This window comes from Anser brachyrhynchus (genome assembly GCF_964034855.1).
Source record: "Anser brachyrhynchus genome assembly, chromosome: 15".
NCBI classification, from domain to species: Eukaryota; Metazoa; Chordata; class Aves; order Anseriformes; family Anatidae; genus Anser; species Anser brachyrhynchus.
Window position 1 is genome coordinate 17,070,849 of NC_137733.1, and position 21,073 is coordinate 17,091,921.

Here is a 21,073-nt window from a genome sequence, read left to right on the forward strand (position 1 = left end):
AAAATCAGCACAGCCTTGAAAATCCTACCTTTAATATAATGTGATTCTCAGTGTGTTAAATAATGGAAATGGTAAAGTAAGAAGAAAAAAAAAAACAACACAAAACTCACGAAAGCAGGAGCTGTACCTGGCTTTTGTACTTCTTGGCCCAGCAGAGAGAAGAAAGCTTGCACATGAATACTAACATGAATATCAGTGCTTATATGGGGAAATGAAAGACATCTTCTCAGTGGTTTGTGCTGCCGCTGGGTTTCATATGCAACAGCTATGCGGGCTGTGTTTGGAAATGGGTACATGCATTAAAAGAACAACAAAGAAGGAATAGGCGAAGCACAGTTAAAATGAGAAGAATTCAGTCTAGTATGGCTACATGCTAAGTGCAGCATGCACTTAGGATAATATACCAGTTTCCTTCGCAAAAGTACACAGGAAAGGAATCAAAATGACCTGTTATTATTTTCCTTATTACTCCCATTCCTTTGCATGTGTAAAGAGTTATTTCTGTTGCGAAATTTCTATGTGCAAGCCAGCAGTGAATAGGGCCTCACCCCTAAGGCAGGAGGCGCCCCGCAGCGCGGGCTGGCAGCACGACCTGGAGCAGAAAGCACCACCTTCGGCCAGCGCTTTCTCTCCCCCGCCGCGGGAGCCCTGGGAAGGTTCCCCTTCATTTCCTCATGACAAAATCGCAGCATGAGGAGGGATGCCTGCAATTTATTTCTCCTTCTTAGTATTAAAATCACATGGTGCTGGGTGTTAGTAACAAGCCTGTCTGTTTATGGAAAGACAACATCAGCAGGACAGGTCAGCTATGTTTTATTATTATAATGAACCCTTTAAAACAGCTGCATAATAACAGCTCTGGGCCTATTTCTGGTAAGCCTCCCGTGCGTTTAATTCCATGGAGCTCGAGGGGCTTTCTTCAGAGAAAGAGCCCGTGGGATGGGGGGTTGGATCGTGGCAGAGCGGGGACGGTCTCAGTCCACGGATGGAAAATGATCACACGGCTGCACAGCCAGAATTAAATCCTGCAAATGAGAATTTTGACATGTTTGTTCACAGAAATATTTTCATTCATATGTTTTAACTAAAGTTTCCTTCCATTTTGACTTAAATTTTCCCTTCCTCAGCTCCCAAACCAGGTGCGGTGCAGCACTGGGCTGGCACCAGCAGACCTGGGTGTTTCAGTGAGCCTCCAGGGAGGGGGCTGATGGAGCTGACTTTCAGTGTCCATGGACATAGGCAGGTAGCAAGAAGGATGGATGGCAAAGGCAGCTGGAAAACTCCTCCATGCGGGTTAGCTGAGGTGTTTGCAGTGAGCTGGGTAAAAGAAGGTTGTTGTTGGATGTAAGTTCAGAAATCAGCCCGAGAGGCGGGCTTTGTATCCCCCGTGCCTGTGCGTGCCCAGCACAGGAGCCACCCTGCCCAGGCTGCTGCCCCCCTGGCTCATGCGGTGCAGAAAGTCAGGGCGGACCGAGGTAATTCTGGCCTTAACACTGCAAAGCATCGGAGTTTGGGAAAACAGCATCCTTGTCACTGCCGGTCCTGCAGCAGGCACTCTCCAGTCGGTGTAGATGCCTCCTGCGCCCGACCTGAGGCCGGGACTTCCCTGCGGCTGCTCCTGGCGCCGTTGCTGCCGCCCTGGCAGTGCCGCACGCCCGGGCCCGACCCCTGCCCCTGCCCCTGCCCCTGCCCCTGCCCCTGCCCGTGCCCGTGCCCGTGCCCGTGCCCGTGCCCCTGCCCCTGCCCCTGCCCTGCCCGTGCCCTGCCCGTGCCCCCCGCCCGCAGCAGTGCCGAGGGGCGCGGTGCCGGGCGGGGCTGGGGGCGCGGCGCGCCGGGAGGCAGGTGCGGTATGCAAATGAGACGGTGGGCGGGGCCCCTCTCGGCCACGCCCCCCGGACCCCGCGGCGCGGCGCTATGCAAATCAGCATGCAAAGCAGGGGGCGGGGCTCGAGCCGCGCGGCGCCAGCGGAGGGCGGGGCCTGCCCGCCAGAGGAGGAGCTCGGTATGCAGATGAGGGGGCGTGGCCGCGGCGTTATGCAGATGAGGGGGCGGGGCCGCGGCGATATGTAGATGAGGGGGCGGGGCCGCGCCGGGCGTGTGTCGGCGCCTGCCGCCAGCTGCAGCCAGCGGTGCCGAGCGGCGCCAGCCCCGGCCCCAGCTGCAGCGCCCGGGCCGGGCCGGACCCGGCCGAGCCGAGCCGGCCTCCCGCGGCCCCCGGCCCGCCGCCCGCAGCCCCCGGCCCGTTCCCGGCATGGCCGAGCCGCCGGCGGCGCCGGGCCCCGAGGGCGAGGAGGGCCCGGTGCGCTTCGCCCGCAAGGGCGCCCTGCGGCAGAAGAACGTGCACGAGGTGAAGAACCACAAGTTCACGGCGCGGTTCTTCAAGCAGCCCACCTTCTGCAGCCACTGCACCGACTTCATCTGGTGAGCGCCCGCACCGCGCCCCCCTCCCCTCCTCCGTCCCCTGGGCCCCCCCCCGGAACCCTCCGACCGCCCCGGGCCGCTCTCGACCCCCCGGTGCGCCCCCTCCCCAGCCGGGACCGGGACGCCCCCTCGCAGCCCCCCGAGCCCCGCTCGCGCCCCGTCCCCGCGCCGCTCCCCTCGGCCGGCCCCGAGCACCCCCTGCCGGCGTCGCTCCCCCCCCCCCCCCGTCCTCCCCGGGGTCCCCTCGGCCCGGCCGCCCGAGGGGTGGTCGCGGTGCGGAGCCGGTGCCGGGGGTGCTGACCCGCCTCTCTCCCCGCAGGGGCTTCGGGAAGCAGGGCTTCCAGTGTCAAGGTGAGTGTCGCGCACCCGCGGGGACGCGGGGCAGGGGCCGGGGCATCGCTGGGGGGGCTGCCGGGGGGGCGCCGGGCAGGGCCGTGCGGGCAGCGCCGTGCCCGGGGCGCGGAAGCAGCTTCGTCATTTTCTTACCCCCCCCCCCCCCGAGCGAGCGCTTAGTGCTCTAACGGTGCTTGCCGGTCAGGTTTCGTTACCGGAGACGAGTGCCCAAGGCTTCAGAGGAGCTCGCCCCAAAAAAAGGCAGAGGGAAGTTTGTTGTTCTTAATGCACTTAACGTGAAAATGTGTTATAGTGGCCAGCGGGCTGCGTGCCGCCTTGGTGGCAGTCCGCTGCCGTAGCTATGCAGTCGGGAAGAACTTGAATGGCTTAGTTGTGTTGCTGGGGACAAAAATGAGGCTTTATAACGAAATATGTTGCAATGGCTTCTAGGTTACTACAACCAGAGTTCTTTGTTCTGACAGTACTGGGATTCTGGAAGGGCTCTTTAGGGGTTTATGGTGAGCCCTCGTGAAATTAGGATGAATTAAGCTGGTTTTATTGGTTTGGTTGCTTGGTGTTCCTCTAGCTAGCCTAGCTGGGGGGATCATGCATGCTCACAGACAGCATAGTGAATCCTGGCTGTGATGGTGCCGGTCACACCTGTGTGAGGTTAAAGTCAGGGCTTGTGATTCAATCAGGGTTGATGCTTGCAGTTGCTGGCACTGAAATTTTGCTCTAGTGAGTGTTTAGAGCAAAGCTTTATTTTGCTGGGTGGCTGAATCCCAAGATAAGGTATTTTGCATGAGAATATAACCACCGTACAACTCAGGCTGTTATTGTGGCGCTGTCTTGGCATACTTCACTTGTATCTGGACCAGAAAACAGCCCCCTTGATGATGATGTGGCACAGGATTGAAACTCAAGGTGTGAGGTGCCACAGGGGATCCAAGCCTTGGATGCTAACTCTGTCTGTACCGCACCTGGGAGTTGGGGTGGCTGCAGGTGGCAAGGTTTTGTCTTGGGTGCTCTGGGGAGCATCTCTGCAGATGATCTTACAAGCTCTAGGCCGAACTAAATGGTGCTGCTGCTCATCCATAGCACCTGCTTAAGGGTGTAACCTTAAAATACCAAGTGTCTCCCTGCCACCTGTCTCAAGCCCCCTCCAAATGCCTGGGCTGTTGCTGACAAGCAGAGGAAATCAGGTGTGGAGGCTAAAACATGTCCTGGTGGTGATCTTCATGGTCATGCTTTCCCCTGGTACCTGAGGTTTCATACATGGGCAGTTGTGTTACTCGGAGGAGTTTAGTGTAGCCTGTACCTCATTGTGGGGCTTCTGAGGCTTACCCAGCCATTAATTCTCTGACTCTCCTTGTGGTGCATGCAGCATCACGGCAGGCGTATTGGTACAAACGCAGCATCTCTGAAATTTGAAGTTCCCTAGAGAAGGCTGTGGGGGGGGGGGGGGTCATCTACTGGTGGGGCAGCAGTTTTTCTTTCTTCCTTTGTAATTTCTAGTGCTTTGCTCAGTTCTACCTATAGTATTCAATATCAGATAATTTGAGCCTTTCCAAGTCTCTCTTCCAGCCATTGAGAACTATTGTCCAAACCTGTAATTGTGCACTTGCTCCAAGGTTTAACCTTAAATGTTTTAACTAATATTAAATCAGTCTCCAGTGTGAGGTCGGTAAATGGGACCCATAACGGTAGTCTCAGATGTGCTAATGCACAGCAATTGGCCAGCAATTGACCCTGCCCCCCAGATATTAAACAGAGCAATCCTCCCTGTGGTTTCTTGAAGCGGGAGGCTTTACGAGCTGCAGTAACACCAGTAGGATTCCCATTAGCATGCTGTGCTCAGTGACATTTCCAAAGGTGTGTGACTGGTCTATAACATATCTTTCTGCCTTAAGAAACCACTTTCCAGGTTATTCTGGTATTACAGACATGAAAACCACATTTCTGTATTACAGTGAATTTTGCAGACTGCGGCATGTAAAACAGACCAATTCTTTATTTCAAACACCTTCCAAAAATCAATGCTCTCTCAACTTCCATGTCTGCCCCCTCTGCGGGGTTCTGAGATCCTGTGGCACAAGTGCTGTGATCAGTGCAAGCTGTAGCTCAGCCCGTGGGTGTGATCCTCATTAGAGCGAAAGCATCTTGCAGCTGGTGCTCTGCGATGGAGGCACGCGGTGTCCCCGAGTACAGCGCTTTCAGGTCGGGAAGGCGAGCTCGAGCCCCGTGCTGCTGCCCTGCACCTTCTGCATGGACACCGTGGCTGCCCTAGGGGGGAGATGGCTGCTCACAGCGGTGGGGCGCCAGGCCCAGCACGGGGCCTCGCTCCATCCCCCAAAGTCACCAGGCTGCTCGCTGGGGATCCATCGCGGCGGCTGCTCAGGCTGTGCGTGACTCCCCCTTCAGCGGGCTGCTGGGGTTGTGCCCCGTCGGTGTCCTGCAGCCGCTGCTGAATTTGGTAAATGAATCAAATCTGCACGGAAGAAAAACCTCAGGACCAGCTTTTGCTTAAGGGTTCTCTTTCTTCAGCTGCATGAGGCTTACCGTAAGCTTTGATTCTAGGTTTTTAGCTCTCTTATAGAATACAGCTTCGATTTAACTCGGACAACTTCCCCAACTATTTTATCCTATTGCTCAGTGATGATGGCTGGAAACGTAGCTAGAGCACATGGCTGTCTTGTTTCTGAGCTGTTTTCTATTGCCCTGCTTGCTTAAGTAGGTTTTCACCTGTGCCCTGATTTCTTTCTAGGGCATTTGCAATAATTAGATTGTTAATTAGCTCATTACTTGTGACTTTTGGCAGGAAGTTTGCAGAAACTGACTCTTTGTAGCTTGAAATACTAATGGATACCACAAATGCCACTTAATTGCTTGCTAATCTCCTTATCCTTGTGTGCAATCTCCTTCTTATCCTTGCATACATCTTAAAACTCCTGGGGCTAACATCTTTCCTCAGCCCAGCGGCAGGTCTGTGTGCCGGCTGCCCAGAGGCGCGGGGCTGCTCCCTGCGGTCAGGGCTCGGTGCCAGGGCACTGGCAGTGCTGGAAAGCACAGGTCTTGGTGCCGTGCTGTGGATGTGTCTGGGGCTGCACGTAACAGCCTCTTGCTGGGGGGAAAGCTCGGTGTGCTGGCCTCGTGTCAGCAGGAGATGCAGATGGGGCTTCTAGCTATGCCATAAGGATCTGTCAGAGCTGCAAGGTACGCGGGCTTTCTTGTGACCTCGGAAATGACAAAGAGAAAAGGGTGCGTGTTCTCCCCTCCACCTCCTTCCTGGATTATGAAATCCATCTGTCCGATACCATTACCAGGAAACGTATGAAGAGGGCAGAGAAGCGTCTTATCTGCAGGCTGTCTGGGTGAAAGAACGGTGTGTGGCTACGTTACGACTGATGGCTTTGCTGTCCCTGTTCCCCTAACTTCAGAAGGGTTTTGAGGATGCCAAAGGAAAGGGAACTCATTTGAAAGCTGTAGAAAATGCTGTTCTTGGTCTTGTTCTCAGAATGTGCTGATTTAGTGAACTGCAAGCTTTCTCTTCATCTTTTTTGCTAATGTTCCCTATTTGCCATCCGCGGGGTGTATTTCTCTGTTGTCCAAACAGCTCTTGGTCTCTCTGTGGATCAGGGTGCTGGCTGCGTTGGAAGCACTGTGAGGAGGGCACTTGCCCTGGTAACTGCATTTGTTCAACCTGCAGTCACCATCACAGCTGTTGGGCTGTGCTTTCACCTTGGGAACTTGGGAAGAAGTGCTTGTGTAGAGGTGAAGAGCAATGTAACGTGATTCTCACTTACAAGCAAAAAATAACCTGCATCTGTTACTGCTTTCACGTGTACAGAGTAAGTAGAAAAGATCTTGGAAAGAAGAATCTTGGTTCCTTAAGAGGAGAAGGAAAAAAAAAAAGGCAGCATCGTTTGGTAATGGATGCTTGGATCTCATGCAGAAACTTTTCTGGGTAAAATGTTTACTACTTATCCCTAGCTATGGCTCGGTAAGCAAAGATACTCTTCAAATTTGTTCTCTTTCCAAACTTAATGCCAAATATACTTCCACATTTTCTTCTCCCTGTCCTCCGAAGCTAGTGCTCTCATTTGCCGTACGTTTTCAATTCACTGCAAAAACAAAGTAGCTGGAGAATGTCAGCGCTTACCTTTTAAGCCAGTATTTCTCTCTTGCTATCTGCCTTCAAAACCCACCCTTCCTTCCCCCACCTCTGCGCTGCCCTCCAGACGGAAGTGAAACCCATCAGCTCGAGCCTCTTGAGCTGCAGCTCGTGGTGGTGGTTGTCGCCATTAGCTCCATGCAGGCATTCAGCGTGCACTTTTATTGACTGTATTAAGCAAGTGAGAAACAAAAGCAAAACAAACTCCAATCATTCAGAGTTGCCTCAAAACCAGTAATTTCGTGTCAACATATTATGCACAGTGGAGAAATGTTAGTGTTCAAATAGACTAATTAAAAATGTTACTGCAATTACTTTTGCAACACAAATGATGCTAATTATATAATGCTGCAGAAATTGGAAACATAATTTTGGAGGATTTTCGTGTGCCTTGCAGTGGTAATACAATTCTCAGTGCTGTAGCAATGAAGTCTCTGGGCACAGGGAGCCCCGCTCTTGGGCTGCTGGGGCAGTGCATTGGAGCAGGTAGAAATAGAAAGGGGAAGTCAGTCTGGTCCCCTGCTCGCTGCGCCAGATGGTCTGTGGTTCTGCAGAATTCTGAATAAAAACAGAGCTGACAGGGAAAATGGGAAAATGTGCCCCTGGACATTTTGGCTGAATGGTCAGGTATCCCTTAAAGGTGAGTGTTAAAGCCTGTGGCCTCATCTGGTTTCCCTACTCCTGCTCTTTCCTGGGCTAGGTGCTTGCAATTCTGAAGAGCACCTGAGGAAGGAGATATGTTTTGGAAGGAAATCTGGACTTGCAGAAGCCTCTTGCAGTGTTGGGTCCATGGCTATCAGGTTCAGCAGGGATCACTTGATATGTTAAGCCATGTCAGTGTCTCCTTACAGTGCAGAAGGTTCATTTTAGTTTCTCAGTGGAAGTGGTTTCTCTTTGCCCTCCCCCTTCGTAATTAGCATGGTAGATTTTTTCTTATCTCCTGAGATAACTGTCATCCTAAAATGATCTTCATACTTTGATAACGAAGCGGTCTGTTTCCTTCCTAGAGTATCTGCCACTGACCAGTGTCAGAAACAGGCTGGGCCAGGGGGGTCTCAGCTGGCTCCTGGGCTGCTGTGGGTTTGCAGTGAGCTGCTTTGTCACGCCAGCGCAGAGGTTAAGCCGCCCTGGTACATGAGCCTCCATGATGGTGATTCTCCAGCTGTTGAGCCTTCCAGGGGCGTTTAATGCCTGGGCGGTCCCTAAGGAGACTTCTCAGCAGATGGTGCAGGCTTTTCCGCATATCTGCTAGCTCGTTTGCATGCGATCCTACCAATTCCCTGGGCTTCTGGGGTGTGTGTAGGGCATCCCCACGCAGCAGTGAGGGTGCTCTGCCCTCCCTGGCTCCCTGCTCCAGGCTCTGCCGCTGGCCTGGGACGCCCGGTGGGGTGTGCAGTGTATCTGGCTCCTGCTCGCCTCTGCAGACTGACCTGCGGGTGGGAGGCACTGGGGCCACAAACCGGCAAGACCGCCTATGTTTGATCTCTGGTGTAAGATGGGATGGGTTGAATCTCCTTCCAAAGTTCGGTATGGATTCTGTTAATGCACGGGTTTATCCAGACACTCAAGCTAGAAGAGCTCCATGAGCCCTTCTGCTGTGTTTCTGCTCTCCCAGCCAGCAAGCACAGCTCCTCAGCCCTCTGAATGTATTTGAGAAGACCAAAATCTAAGAAATCTTGATACACTCGTCAATGCTATCCAGTCCCCCTTTGGATTTATCAGCAAATAAGTCGCATGATCACCGTGACTAAGAAATTAACTTCTAACTGTGCCCGTTATTTAGTTCAGGGCAGAACTGCTTGGAACACATAATTAAGTGCACAATCAGAAGGGAAATGTTAAAGTGTTGTCTCCTGTTCTGCCTCGAACGTGTGTGGTAATGAGGGATGCTTGTAATGGTGGGTGGGATGGGATTTTGCCCAAGAGAAATGTTTCGGTGGATTATTCCTGCAGAAACCAGCTGTGCAGAGGATTAGTGCTGTACATTAACATAAACAGAGCCCTGGACCTGCCAGAGTCCAACTGTGGGTTGCCGCCTTATGCATGTGGTGCAAGGCTCCAAGATGAAGGGCAACACAGAACAGCAGTGGAGGGTGTTTGCAATGCTGTGCGATTAATTCCTCTAGAATGGCTTCATGAATCATTATTCCAGAAGTCCAGAAATTAGAGCCATTTAGAAAAGGTGAGTAACAAGCTCCCTGTAGGAGAGGAGTAACCGTAGGTTTTCTGGGCAGCATGCTCCTTGTTTTCGTCAAGGCTTGCCATGTAAGGCAGATTGCTAAGAACAAACCTCCTGGAAAAGGCACAGAAACACAACTGTAAAAGCAGGGCTCCTTGCACAGCGATCCTGGGCGCAACCTTGGGTATGCTGTCTGACAGGCATCAGCATGTCATCTGCGATGGCCAGGCAGAGGAAGGAAGGAGGCGAGAGCATGGACAGACCCTCCTAGCTTTCCAAGCAATGCTGTAGAAAGTAAAGCGAGGCAGGTGACTTGTTCATCCAGGAGCCCCCTGAGGCAAAGCAAACGAGAGGTGAGGTTACTAGTAGAGAGGTAAAATGGATGGGCAAATGCTTTAGTCCTCTGGACAAAAATCTCCCCAAAGCATTTCAGTCCCATCAGACCTTACACGAAGGGCTGCTCCCTGGCACAGGACTGCTGCTGATGCGCTCACCAGGAGCGACCTGGCCCTGCTCAGTGCCGGCTGCCCCAGCCTGCCAGGGAAGCCAACTTTTCCACAAAAGCTGCAGGAGGAGTGGGGGAGATGGGAGGAAAGCTCCAGCCGTGCGGTGCTCAGTAGCAGCCAAGCGCTTTGCATTAAGCAGCAGTGGTTCCCGCAAGTCGCGGCTCTGGCTGTGACTTCCCAGCGAGGCAGTGTTCCTGGCCGCCGAGCTGTTTGGTGAGCCTCGCACCGGTGCTGTGCGAGGGCAGAGGCAGCCCAGCACCGGCTGGGCTCTGCCAGGGCCAGAGGGATGATTCCTGCAGGCGTGGTGCTGTGCTGACTGCGTGGAGCTGGGCTGGGGGCGAGCTCCCTGCGCTGAGCAGAGCACTCCTCCCACACGTCTGCCTGTGCTCAGGGACCGGGACTCGCTCCGACCAGCCAGAAGGAGGACCCTGTGCAAGCAGCTCCCCTGGTTAGGGGTCACTTGTTTGGCTTCTCCGTCCGACCCGTCCTGGTGGCGGTCACAGTGCTGCATGCAGTGTATACAGCCATGAGCTGCTGCCCCACAACAGCTGCTGCCCTGTGAGAGGTGCTTCTGCAGGTTTGCAGCCTGCAGAGCCGAGGAGGAGGAGGGAGAGCAGAAGCCTTCCCTCTCCAGGAGCAGCCAGTGGTGGGCACGCAGCCCGGGGTGTGCGGGGCTCTCCATGGCTTGTGGCCACTTGGTGTTAGCGCTGCCATGCCCTCTTCTGATTACCTCGATGCAGGCTGTGAGTGATTTATCGCTCCTGTTCTTAGATCAGCCTGTGTTGGAGAAGTAAAATAAACTCAAACATTCTCTGCATGAGTAGGCTACCTGAATCCTGTATAACCAAATAAACCAACAACTTGCAAGCAGCTGTCCTTTTTTATTTTTATTTTTTCCTTTGGGGGATTACTTCACTGTTTATTGATACAAGAGAAAGGAAGACCAGCACTTATGGGATCACACTTCATACAGTAGCTCAGCTCTCACCATTGCTTCCGATAGCTGATCCTGTTTCCCTCTAAAGGGAAATGCATTTCATGAAATCGTGACAGATGTATTCCTGCAGGTTCAGCTGAACGCTGCCAGCGTGCTTCAGCTCAGTATTTGCTGGCAGCGGTGGGCACTGTCTGCTGGCCACGTGCTGATCTGCAGTGCATAAATCGCCTTGGGACTGTTCCCCTGCAGCCGCCTCATCCACAATGCAATGTTCATTGTGAACTGCAATAGGGCTGGTCCTCCTCTTCCTGGGAAGAGGTTCCTGGAAGCCCCTTAACTCCTCTTCTTGCTTACCAAGTGCCTCTTTTTCTGGAAGTCACCCAAGGCTGGGCAGATGCAGGGTCAGCAATAGATATTCTGCCAGGTGCTGATAAATGCTGTTAATGAAGACTTGAGTCTTGCCCTTGCTGCTGCTCAGGCACACTTGAGAGTATCTGTTTGCTGGCACGTGCCAGCTGAGGGAAGGATGCGTGCGGGCGCGTGCCTGGCGTGTGCCCTCAGAAGCCCGGTGCTGTCTGGGCAGTGCTTCGTGGCGTATAGCTAACCTGAGGCAGAGCTCTGCTCTGCTCAGCTGGGTGCTTTTGAGGGCTTTGGGCTGACTTCCTCAGCTGGTCATAGCTGTCCTGCGCTTCCCATCGTGTGGGGGGAAAATAGTTCTAGCATGGTACTTGAGTCAGCAAGCGTTTGGTGAACTGCTGTAGCCTTGTTAGCCTCCTGCGTTCCGAGTTAAACTTCGGTAGCACAGGAGGACGAGTGCCACCGTGGCCAAGTCTTCCTGCCGCAGCTGAAGCGTGGTGCCTGCTGTACATCTAGTGCGCTTCAGTTGCATCTCCTCCATTAATTCACTTCCATATTTGGTCTTGCTTTTGTGCCAGGTTTATACATCTTGTTTAGATGTGCCAAGCAGAATATGCTCGCAGCTGATCCTAGCCGTGCAGGCAATGCCTGCCAAAAGACCCAGTAGTAGTACTAGGTTACGGTATCTGCAAGCTCCTGGGCTCGCTAACCTGAGGTGCGTTGCAGTACAACCCGTTAAATTGGCTCTCTTGCATCTAGCTAAATCTGGTCTTCCGGAGAATCAGTCTACTTGCAAACTTTCCTCTTTGTGTAGAAGTGCTAACTCCTCTGAGCGAGAAAATCTTTCTTGTTCCAAGCAGGTGATTCTGGGGGGCTGGTTGGGGAAATAGAGGCAAAATTAGTGGCTCTGCAAGAGTTCTCTTTGAGCAGCTGGGCTTGAGCAGGGCTCGTGGTCGCTGGTGCAAGTTCACCGGTGATGTGTGCAGAGGGCAGGTGGGTTAGGCAAGCACGTGTGCTCTCCTTAGAGCAATGGAAACTGCCGGCTGCTCGGGACGGCTCTGCCTCACTCTGTTGGGTGGGAATTGCATTTCAGAGCTTCAGTCATCCTTAGCTCTGATCTGGTCTTCCTACATTTGATATTTAGTCAGCAACAGTGAAGCTAAAAAAGACTGTAATGCCTCAGTTGCAGCCTTCAGGCGCTCCTTGTCTCCTGCTTGGTGACGCCGGCCGGTTCCTCCCGTCACCTATCGCCACGTGGAGTGATGCGCCAGTAATAGCTTCACCTTTAGAGAGAACAGCTAAATACCTCCGTTCTGACGGTCTGAACAGCAAGCACATTTAATAGTTGACACTCCTAGTGCATGAACAAATGCATTTTCATGACTTCCAATTATAGCAGAAGAATGAGAAAGTGCGGTTGTGAAGAGGAGGGAAAGTCGTCCTGGCTCTTGTGAATGGCTTAATGCAACTCTGCTCAGTGACATCGCTGTGAAGTCAGGAGTCAGTACGAAGGCTGTTCTATAATATCAGTGAGAAGCTGGAGTGAGGGGGAAGTGGCCCACGAATTTAATTTGCATCACTGAGTGGATTAGCTCCTGACGCAGTGCAAAGTCATTATTTACCACCAGATCTGCTGCCTTTATCAGTGCAATGATTTGGGGAGAGGCTGATTCAGAGATCATTACATCTTGGTGTTTTACTTGGCGGGGACCGTTAACACTTGCCTTGTAAGCAAAATGATGGCGCTTGTCAAGATTGTTAATATTGTGCCTACCCAAAGAGGCTGAGTAATTTGTTTTTAGGTTTTCTTTCTTTCTTTCCACTTATTACAGTCCATGCTTTGCTTTAGTTCAGGAATAGTTGGAAATACTCCATAGCTCGCCAGTACCCTAGGGTAGCCAAGAAGAGGAGGCTGAAGGTTGCCTAGGTGGTAGGAGTGGTGCAGCCCCTGTCCCCGCTCCGGTGGGTGCCTCTCCCACCAAGCAGCACGCACTGGGGCCGCGGTGGTGCCGGCGAGCTTTGGGAGCATGGCGTGGTCTCAGCTGCTCTCGTCTCCACCGCGATGCTGGAGCTGCTCGGGCACCTTCAGGCACAGCCGGCACGTTGTCACCTCCCCGTACTGATGGAAGATTCATGCGCAGCTTGAAATAACCCTCCGGGCTGTTATTTATAGGCTGGTGTCGGGCTCTGGAATCTGCTTTTGCTGTGGAGCGACCTCTGCTACGTTGTCATGTGGAGGTTACCTCTGCTGGAGGCTTGGTGTTCGCTTCAGCCTTCGTGTGGGCCTCTTCAGGAGAGCAGCCGTTAAAGGAGGGGTTATCAACTTCTCCAGGCTCATTTGGTGTCTGGAGAGTTCATGGAATAACTGGCTTTTGGGGGCTGGTTGGAGATCAGGGCCCTCTCGTGCGGCAGCTGGAATTGCAAGTGGAGAGAGCTGCTGAGAGCCCAGCACTGCCCAGAGGGGACGTCTGTGCACAGGGGGAGTTGGGGCTGGAGCAGGAGACCTCTGCTCCCTATTTCCCTCATCTGCTATGGGAGATTGCTGCCTTTCTGTTTGCAGCCCTAGGAACGGTTGTAAAACCAAACTAATTCACATTTGTGTGATCATGCAGCTAAGGACCGTCTCCAATAGCTCAGTCCATTAACTTCCAAATTTATCTTACTCATTCGTCTTTGATGGAGAGGTGCCTCAGGGCCAAAGTCTTCTGGAAATGAGGCTTGTAGGTCTGTAGCAGTAGCGAGTTATTCTCCAGAGTGAAACGAAGTGACCTTCATGGCAGCTGAGAAGCTGATTTCAGAGATTGCTTCTGGGGCTTTCCCTGCCTCAGACATCAGCATCTGCACTCTCGTGGCCTGGCAGCTCGTCCTGCAAGCCGTCCCCTTCAGAGCCTGGCACATGTTTGTCCCAGAAGCCTTCTACTGTGGTGTCACCTCCTTGATGCCATCTCCTCCCAGTGAGGGAGGGAGGCAGCCCTGTCCCTCACCACAGCCGTGGTGTTCTGCGGGGTGGCTGTGTGGTGGAAGCAGAACTTTGTGCTGAAGCAGAGGAGGTCTTACTTCACCCTCAAGTTTTCTCTCTCATCCTTAGAGCTCTCCAGGCACCTGGACCCTCTCCGTGCCACCCTGCGTGGGGTGGGCTGAAGGATGCTCCTTGCCCTGGGGAGTGTATGTCTTGAGGGCCGACCCCGGTGGCTGCAGCTGTGGGGCCAGCAGGGGAAGGGGAAGCAGGAAAGGCTCCCGGGACGGCTTCCTCTGCCCGTGGAGGAAGGAAGGGGCTCCCCGGCCCCGCGGCACACGGGCAGCCCGCAGGCATGCGGGGGGTGGCTGGGCACTGAAGCCCCTGGCTGGCGAGGGAGCGGGGGTTTGGGCAGGGCGGGCTCTGGGGAGGCCGTTCCCAAGGGCACCCTGCAGGGCTCACAGCTGAGGTGTGCATCGCTGCTGGGACATGTGGCAAGGTCTGTGCCAGTGGTGTGAGCCCTGTTGGCAGTGGGACGTGAGCTCTGCTCCGGGGTGGGGTGTCCCCTCTGTCCTCAGCCTCCATGGGGGGGCTGCAGAAGGCGGGGGGCTAGTGAGAGAGGTGTCCTTGAATCTGCCCCTGTGCCACATAGCCAAGGGCAGGGCGAGATGTGCCAGGACGTCGGCCTGTGTTACTTCTTGGCGGGCAGGGTGTGGGCAGATGCGCGGATGTGGCAGTGGTCAGAGCAGAGCTGACCTGGGGTCTCCTGGGGCTTCCGAGGTGGAAAAAGTCTCACTTATTGGGTCACTTAGAGACTCTGGATCTGGGCTTTTGGCAGGAGGAAAGGCTTTAATTAGCTGCTGCTCAGTAGGGCTGCTATTAGATCTTCTGAGCAAGATGCTGCTGGACTGGAAAAATGTAACAATAGCTCATTTGCTTAGGAACCCATTATGGTGATTTGCATTTCTGTTGAGTACTAAACCCTTGTAGAGAATCTCTTCTAAAGTAACTTCAAACCGTACAGCTTAAATTTCTTCCTTCCCCAAAACTCTATGAATATCTATTTTAATGCCAACCAATTTAGAGTTCGAATTCGTTTGTTTTGGTGTTCTTATCCTGATGTAAGAGAAGAAAATACTTGTCTGGGCTGTGGACAAATGCTGTCATCAAAAGCTGCATGAAGAATGGCTTGCTTGTCTCAACCTTGGAGCAGAATTAAATTCTCCCTCATCGTATACGTAAAACCATTTTTTTTAACAGCAGTCCCTCTGTTGACCCGAATACTCAGGAGATGCGTACAGGCATAGGAAGCTTTGCAGCATGTTTTCTGAATCTCATCTCTGCTGCCGATTGAAAATAAAGTGCTTTGAAATGCATTCAGTGAACTTTGTGTTTGTGCCTGTGTCGTCAGCTAGCCCAAGGTGATGCTGAGCGTTGCCAGCACAAGAAAATGAGCTTGTGGCCTCGAGCTGGCAGTGAGAGGCTCCAGGCTCCCCGCACCCGTCTGGCCGGTGGGCAAGGGCAAGGGCGGACAGCTGCCTGTGGTGGGTCGGGGCGTGGGAGGTGACGGCCTTGTCCCGAGGGTTTGCAGGGGGCAGAGGTGGCCCTGTCCCAGGAGCAGGGGGCTCGTGAGCTGTCCTGGGCCACTCTGCTCTGCTGGGCTCTGGAGAGCACAGGGCTGGCTTTCCTCAGTGGCACCTCCTCAGCTTGCTCGGGAACCTTTCTGCATGGATCTTTCTAATCGATAACATTGCTTTTTTAATCCTTTTTTTTTAAACAAAAAAAATGTTTTGCTGAGGCTTTGCTGCAAGTGGTTGCTGTTCCTGTCCCAAATATATGTTAGAAATCTCCAGCTGTTTTGGCCTGAGCATGGCTCACTTCAGAAAAGTCCTTTGCCCCCAGCTGGGCTGCAGCTTGGCCCAAACAACGAGTGACTGGGCAAGGGGCTCGTCTTGTTGATCTGGTTTAGTCATTTCCTCAGGCAGGTGTGAGAGCTGCTTCCTGTGTGGGCAGGAAAAATGGGATAATAGCGCTGTGCCAGCGTGCTGACGCTACCTCCCTGACAGCGGCGGGGAAGGCGTCTGGCACGGGGGGCAGCGGGATGCTCCTCCTGCCTGCCTGCAGGAGCCGCACGCAGCATCCCCGGGCAGCGCTGCCGACAGCTCAGCGGCGTGGCAGAGCCTCCTGCAGAACCCGCTCCTCTCTTCTAGGCATCTTGGAAATCTTGAAGAAACTTAATTTCTCTAGTGTTACTATTATCTGAATCCAAGAGGATGAAAATAAATGACTGTTGCGAAGGGTAGACTGACTCACTTTCTAGTTCTCCTGTAAATTTCCATTTAAGTTTCAGTTTAAGCTCAGGTATGAGGGGAGTGAAAGCTAGTAATTTGTGACAAAAACTTCTATTTTAGATCACTGTAGAAGAACTCCCTTTCTAATTGCAGAAATTATAAGGCTGTGATTCTTGTAAAGGAATACTGAATCCAGTAGTTACCTGTGAACTGCCTTTCAGATGCTTCTCTGTAAAGCCAGCAAAACAAGCCTTATGCACGGTAACTTGTGCTCTGGTACCTTGGTGCTGCTCGTGCCGGGGCTGTGCAGGGCAGCCCCGGTAAGTGGCACAAGCCAGGAGCGCTGCCCACCGCCCCATCACCGCCTGATTGCTTTGGGACCTGCTGTTGCTGTCTGATGGCCTCGAGCTCTTGTTCTGGAAACCACTCGGTCCCTGCCCACCTCTCTTGTGCTGGCTGTGATCTGTGGGCTTTGTCTTCCCTCATTTGTCCCCCCTTCAGGTTGCGGGGTTCCAGCCTGCTTCATAATTCCCCATGTTAGTGATTTGGTAATTCCAATCACTTTTCCCTTTTCCTGGCCCCCGGCCATGGGAGTTCGAAGGGTGTACCCTCTTCCCAAGGGGGTGGAAGTGCGTCCCTCCATCCCCCCATACCCGTGGGTGCAGCCCCACGTGGGGGCTGTCTGGCAGCAGCATCCTAGCTGCGGGCACGCTGCTTTATCTTATTCCTGAATCTGCTGCCTCGGCTGCTGTGCGCTCCAGCCTGCAGCTCTGCTGCAAGTTCCTCCCTTATCGCAGGCTGCTTGGCTATAATTTCTCTTCCACCATGTCAGAGTGAAACAAAAATACTTCTTTAAAAAGCAAGAGGAAAATCATGTGAGTACCCAGTGTTGTCAGCATTTAGAAAGGGTTCAAAATGACATGGCTGATCTGGTAACTTCCCAAGGGGGAAGCAGAGGCTGCAGGCACAAGGGTGTTCTGCCTTCCTCCCTGTGTGTGGGGATGCTCGGACGAGTGCTGCGGGGCGCTGGCTGTGGCCGGCCCTTGCTCAGAGCAGGACTGCAGCTATAAGCCTGCGCTGGGCCTCCCCGCGGCTGTGGGAGCTGTGGCTGTCCCCAAACACTGCTCCTCTGCCCTGCACCTGCATGCACAAATGGGAAAGCTGCTCAGAGCTTTGGGGATGCGGCATGCTTGGAGCTTTTGGCGTGCCCAGCACTGCCTGTCCCTATTCAGCCAGCCTCTGCACCTGCTTCCGCTGTAGACAAGTACTTGTGTGGTGCCAGTGCCCTTTCTCTTGTGCTTCTCCCTTTTGGCATGGGCGATGCCTGTAACCAGCTGCATCGTACTTCAGACCAAGAAGCGCCTTCTCCCTCTGTTGCTGAAGGCAGGCTCCCCAGGATGCTCCATTCCACGCTCCTCAGCAGCACAAAGAAGTATTTCCCACCCTTCTTTAAAACAACTAATTCCCCAAATATATTTTGGGGATATATGCTCTTAGGCAGCGTTTTTCTTTCCATCCTCCCGCAGTCACTTGCATGCAGTAGCTGCAGCCCTGTGGAGCCGGCTGGGAAGTGCTCTGTTGTGCGGTGGGGCTGTGGGATGGAAGCACAACCATCCCCTCCGCGTCCTTCTGTGCCCTAAATTAGAGCTGCAAGATGCTTCAGTGGGTCCATATGGAGACTTCTAAAATAATAGCTGTCAGCTCTCTGCTGAGTTGTATGGGGTGCTAAAGCTTTTGGCTTTAGGAATGACAGCAAATGAAAAATGCCGATCGGCTCTAGCCAGACCCGCTGCCCATGTGTCTTTATCCCACGGGACATGTGCGTACTTTGAGATGATTGCTCTCGGGATCACGGTCTCCTAGCTGTTATCCCATGACTTCTGAGGAGCTGCTGTTACCCATCCGTTTATTACAAGGCCCAAGCTGACCTTTCAGGAGAGCTAGGGTCAAATGGTTTCTTTTAATGCTGATTGTTCACAAAACTTCCAGGGCAAGTAAATGGCCCTGCAACGCGGAGTTCACGAGTGTGTGCCTGAGTGCTGGGGCAGTTGCTGCATAATTGCCTGGGTTTTGTAGTTAAGGAGGTGTCGGGAACCCTGCTGCTTGTATTTAAATTCATCTTCCTTGCCTGTTGGTTTTGATGTGCTTTTCCCCTAACAAGCGGGGGCTGATGGATGCCTCATAAAGAACTCATCTTTCCATTGCTGCGGAGACCATTGGGCTCCTAATTGCTCTGCAGTGGCCTTCTAGAGGTTGCTGCCTGTCGGGACAGCTGTTCCCATTTGATTGGGTTATTGCACATTCAGGTCTTGTCCTGTTTAGGTTTTATTTCCTGTCCAGGCTCTTCTGTACAGGAGCTGCCAAGCCATTACATGGAAGTGAGTGGTTTAATTGAGGAGGCTCATGGCTCGGCATTTCTGATGCCGTCGGTGGGAGCAGGAGCTGCGGGTGTCCTCCAGCAGAGCCAGCGGGGAGCAGCGCTGGTACCGCGCGTGCTGCTAAACCAGGGAGAGATGCCTGTGCCCAACCAGGGGCTGTAATAAACTCATGCTGAAATAGCAGGGGAAGTGATGGTCTGCGAGCACTGCTTTCCCCTTGCCTGTTAATGGAGCCGTTATTCTTCACTTGCAGTGCAGCCGGTGGCCCCCTCTCCGCAGTGGTGGGGAGAAGCAGCTTGCAGCAAGAGCTGCTGGGGCTGCACGTCATGGGGATGGCTGTGTCAGGCAGCAGCAGTGGGCTGCTGAAATCCGTGCGTTTGCTTTGAATTCAGTTCTGCTGGGTCTTGGCTGGAACCTTTGGCTTCTGTGGAGCAGAATCGGGGCTTTGCTGCCACTGCTGCTTGGTGCCATGCACCTGCAGTGCTGCTCCCCTGACACCCCTCTTCCAAGGTGCAGATCTCAGCTGTGCTGTCAAATAACATCCCACAATTGCCTTATTGCTGGCTTTGGAGGGAGCAAGAAGGACGTGTTAATTACCCTGCTTTGTGTGGAAGAGCTGAGGGAGAAGTGCGGGATGCCGCTTGTTTCTCCTGTGACATCTCTGGCTCCCGCGCTGCGATAATGCACGCCTGTCCTGGTGCTGCTGTGGGCGCACGGGCCCCACTTGTCACCAGTGTTCCTCTGCCTTTGGGTGGGGTGGGGGGCTTTCTGTCTTCACCCTGGCAGCGCTGATGTTCAGCATGTTCCCCTCGCACCAGCTAGTGGGGTTGCTCTTTGAAGTGTCCCCTGGCCACAGTGGCTGGGGCTCGGCCGTGTCGCTGTTGTACCCCACAGTATTGCTGTGTTCCGAGTCCGATCCAGAACCTGAGTTGTCACTTTCGCTCTGTGCCCTTTAGGCTGTAGAGCAGACTTCAAAACAAGCCAGAAGCTTAAATGAGGATCTAACCACACACACTGCAGATGTTTGTGTGTAGGGTGTAGTCACAAACTTTTTTTTAAACTTGTTGGCGTGTATGTGACTGGTGCAGGGGTGCACCCTGGGTGGCCAGCTGGGGCCTGGAGCGCCTCTCCTGCCTTTCAAGGGGAGCTGGTGCTCGGCCCGGGGGTGTCACTGTACCTGGATGAAACCTTTCCATGTAGTTCAGCTTATTTCCTTGGACTATGGTGCTGTGCTGCAGGGCTGTGTATTTGTGTCAGCCTGCTCCAAAGCAGCGTAATAGCATACCTGCTGCATGCGGTGCTCTGTTGGTCCTTCACAACCCAGGAGCATACGTGTTGCTTCAGGCTCAGAGCTGACCTCTGTTTTTGTAAAACTCAAAGACTGGTGTAGCTGTGCGTGGCCTCCCGGCTGAAGTAACACAGCACGCAGATTGCAAAACCCGAGGTAACGGCACCCAGCGCGTGGGATCACGAAGCTGGTCTGTCTTCTTGACATCCTGACGAGAGCAACGAAACCCGTCCACGTGAAACACAGCGCTCCTTCAAGGCAGCTCAACGCGAGCGGGTGCCCGGCACAGCCCACGTGGGCAGGAGTCCCTGGCCGGGGCTGTGCTGAGCTCTGCTTGCCTGCGTTAGCTGGCTGGAAAAAGTCAATGGAAGGCACCGACGGCCTGGCTTCAAGGCTTCCAGCTCCTCGCTTCTTCACAGATTCTCCTGAGGGCAGCCGAATTCATCAGCCACCAGGCGTTGGTGCGAGTGCTGCCTGCTCCTTCCTGGCTGCCGGCTTCTCAAATGGGGCTGGGGCAAATGCATCTTGTGTGAAGTCTCTGGCTGGCTACAGCCACATTTGTTTTGCAGCTTTTCCTATCACTGTTGTTGTTACTGCAGTCAATATCCATCTATCTCTGTGCTTCTGGCCTGCTGTGTAGTGATTTCTCTTTCTGTGAAGACTTGTGAGTGAGCTGGATTGAGGAAGGGGTGGATCCCTTGCAGAATCTGCACTGCTTCAGCTGCAAGAAGAAATATTTTGAGGTTTGACACAACTTTAGCAGCTTCTCTGCAGGGAAAGCTGGGGTGATAGAAGTGGTAGCAGGTCAGGTTGTCTATTTTTAGAAGTCCCATTTAATTGTCTGATGTTATTCTTGCAGCGCTCGTAGCTGGATGGTTAGTTATTTACAGCCGAAGTTTATAAGCATGACCGAGCTCCTATTGCATGCTTGTATTTATTAAACAACAGATCTCATATAGAGTCCTGGATCTTCATGCTGTATCTTGGTTGGGAGGGAGATGAATGTTGTGAGAAAGCACCCCACATCTGTGAATTTTAATGGCAAAGAAACGTTACAGTTCTTGTAAGTCAGTCGTCTGCTCCTCTCCCCCCATTACCGTGTGCGGGTGAGCTCAGCGAGCATCTCCGGCCTGGGGAGGCTGTGCTGAAGGCTTCTCGCAGCCGGTGTCTGCTGGCAAGCTCTGCCACCGTCCCTGAGCTGCTGCAGCTCCATTGCACTTGCTGGATTTGGCTTCATGCTCTCGTACTTCATCTCA

At 53.4% G+C, this 21,073-nt stretch overlaps 1 protein-coding gene across 2 annotated transcripts in view; it reads left to right on the plus strand.

The window, feature by feature from the left end:
* Positions 1 to 2,121: 2,121 nt before the first annotated feature.
* Positions 2,122 to 21,073, plus strand: part of PRKCB (protein kinase C beta) — a 119,554-nt gene continuing 100,602 nt past the window's right edge. Inside the window, exons 1-2 of one of the 2 annotated variants that reach the window (XM_080557486.1) lie at positions 2,122 to 2,421; positions 2,741 to 2,772. In XM_080557486.1, coding sequence (XP_080413612.1) covers positions 2,252 to 2,421; positions 2,741 to 2,772 — 202 coding nt within the window. In that variant the 5' untranslated portion in view covers positions 2,122 to 2,251. The remainder of the gene's footprint in view (positions 2,422 to 2,740; positions 2,773 to 21,073) is intronic. The other variant, XM_080557485.1, reaches the window with a different exon arrangement.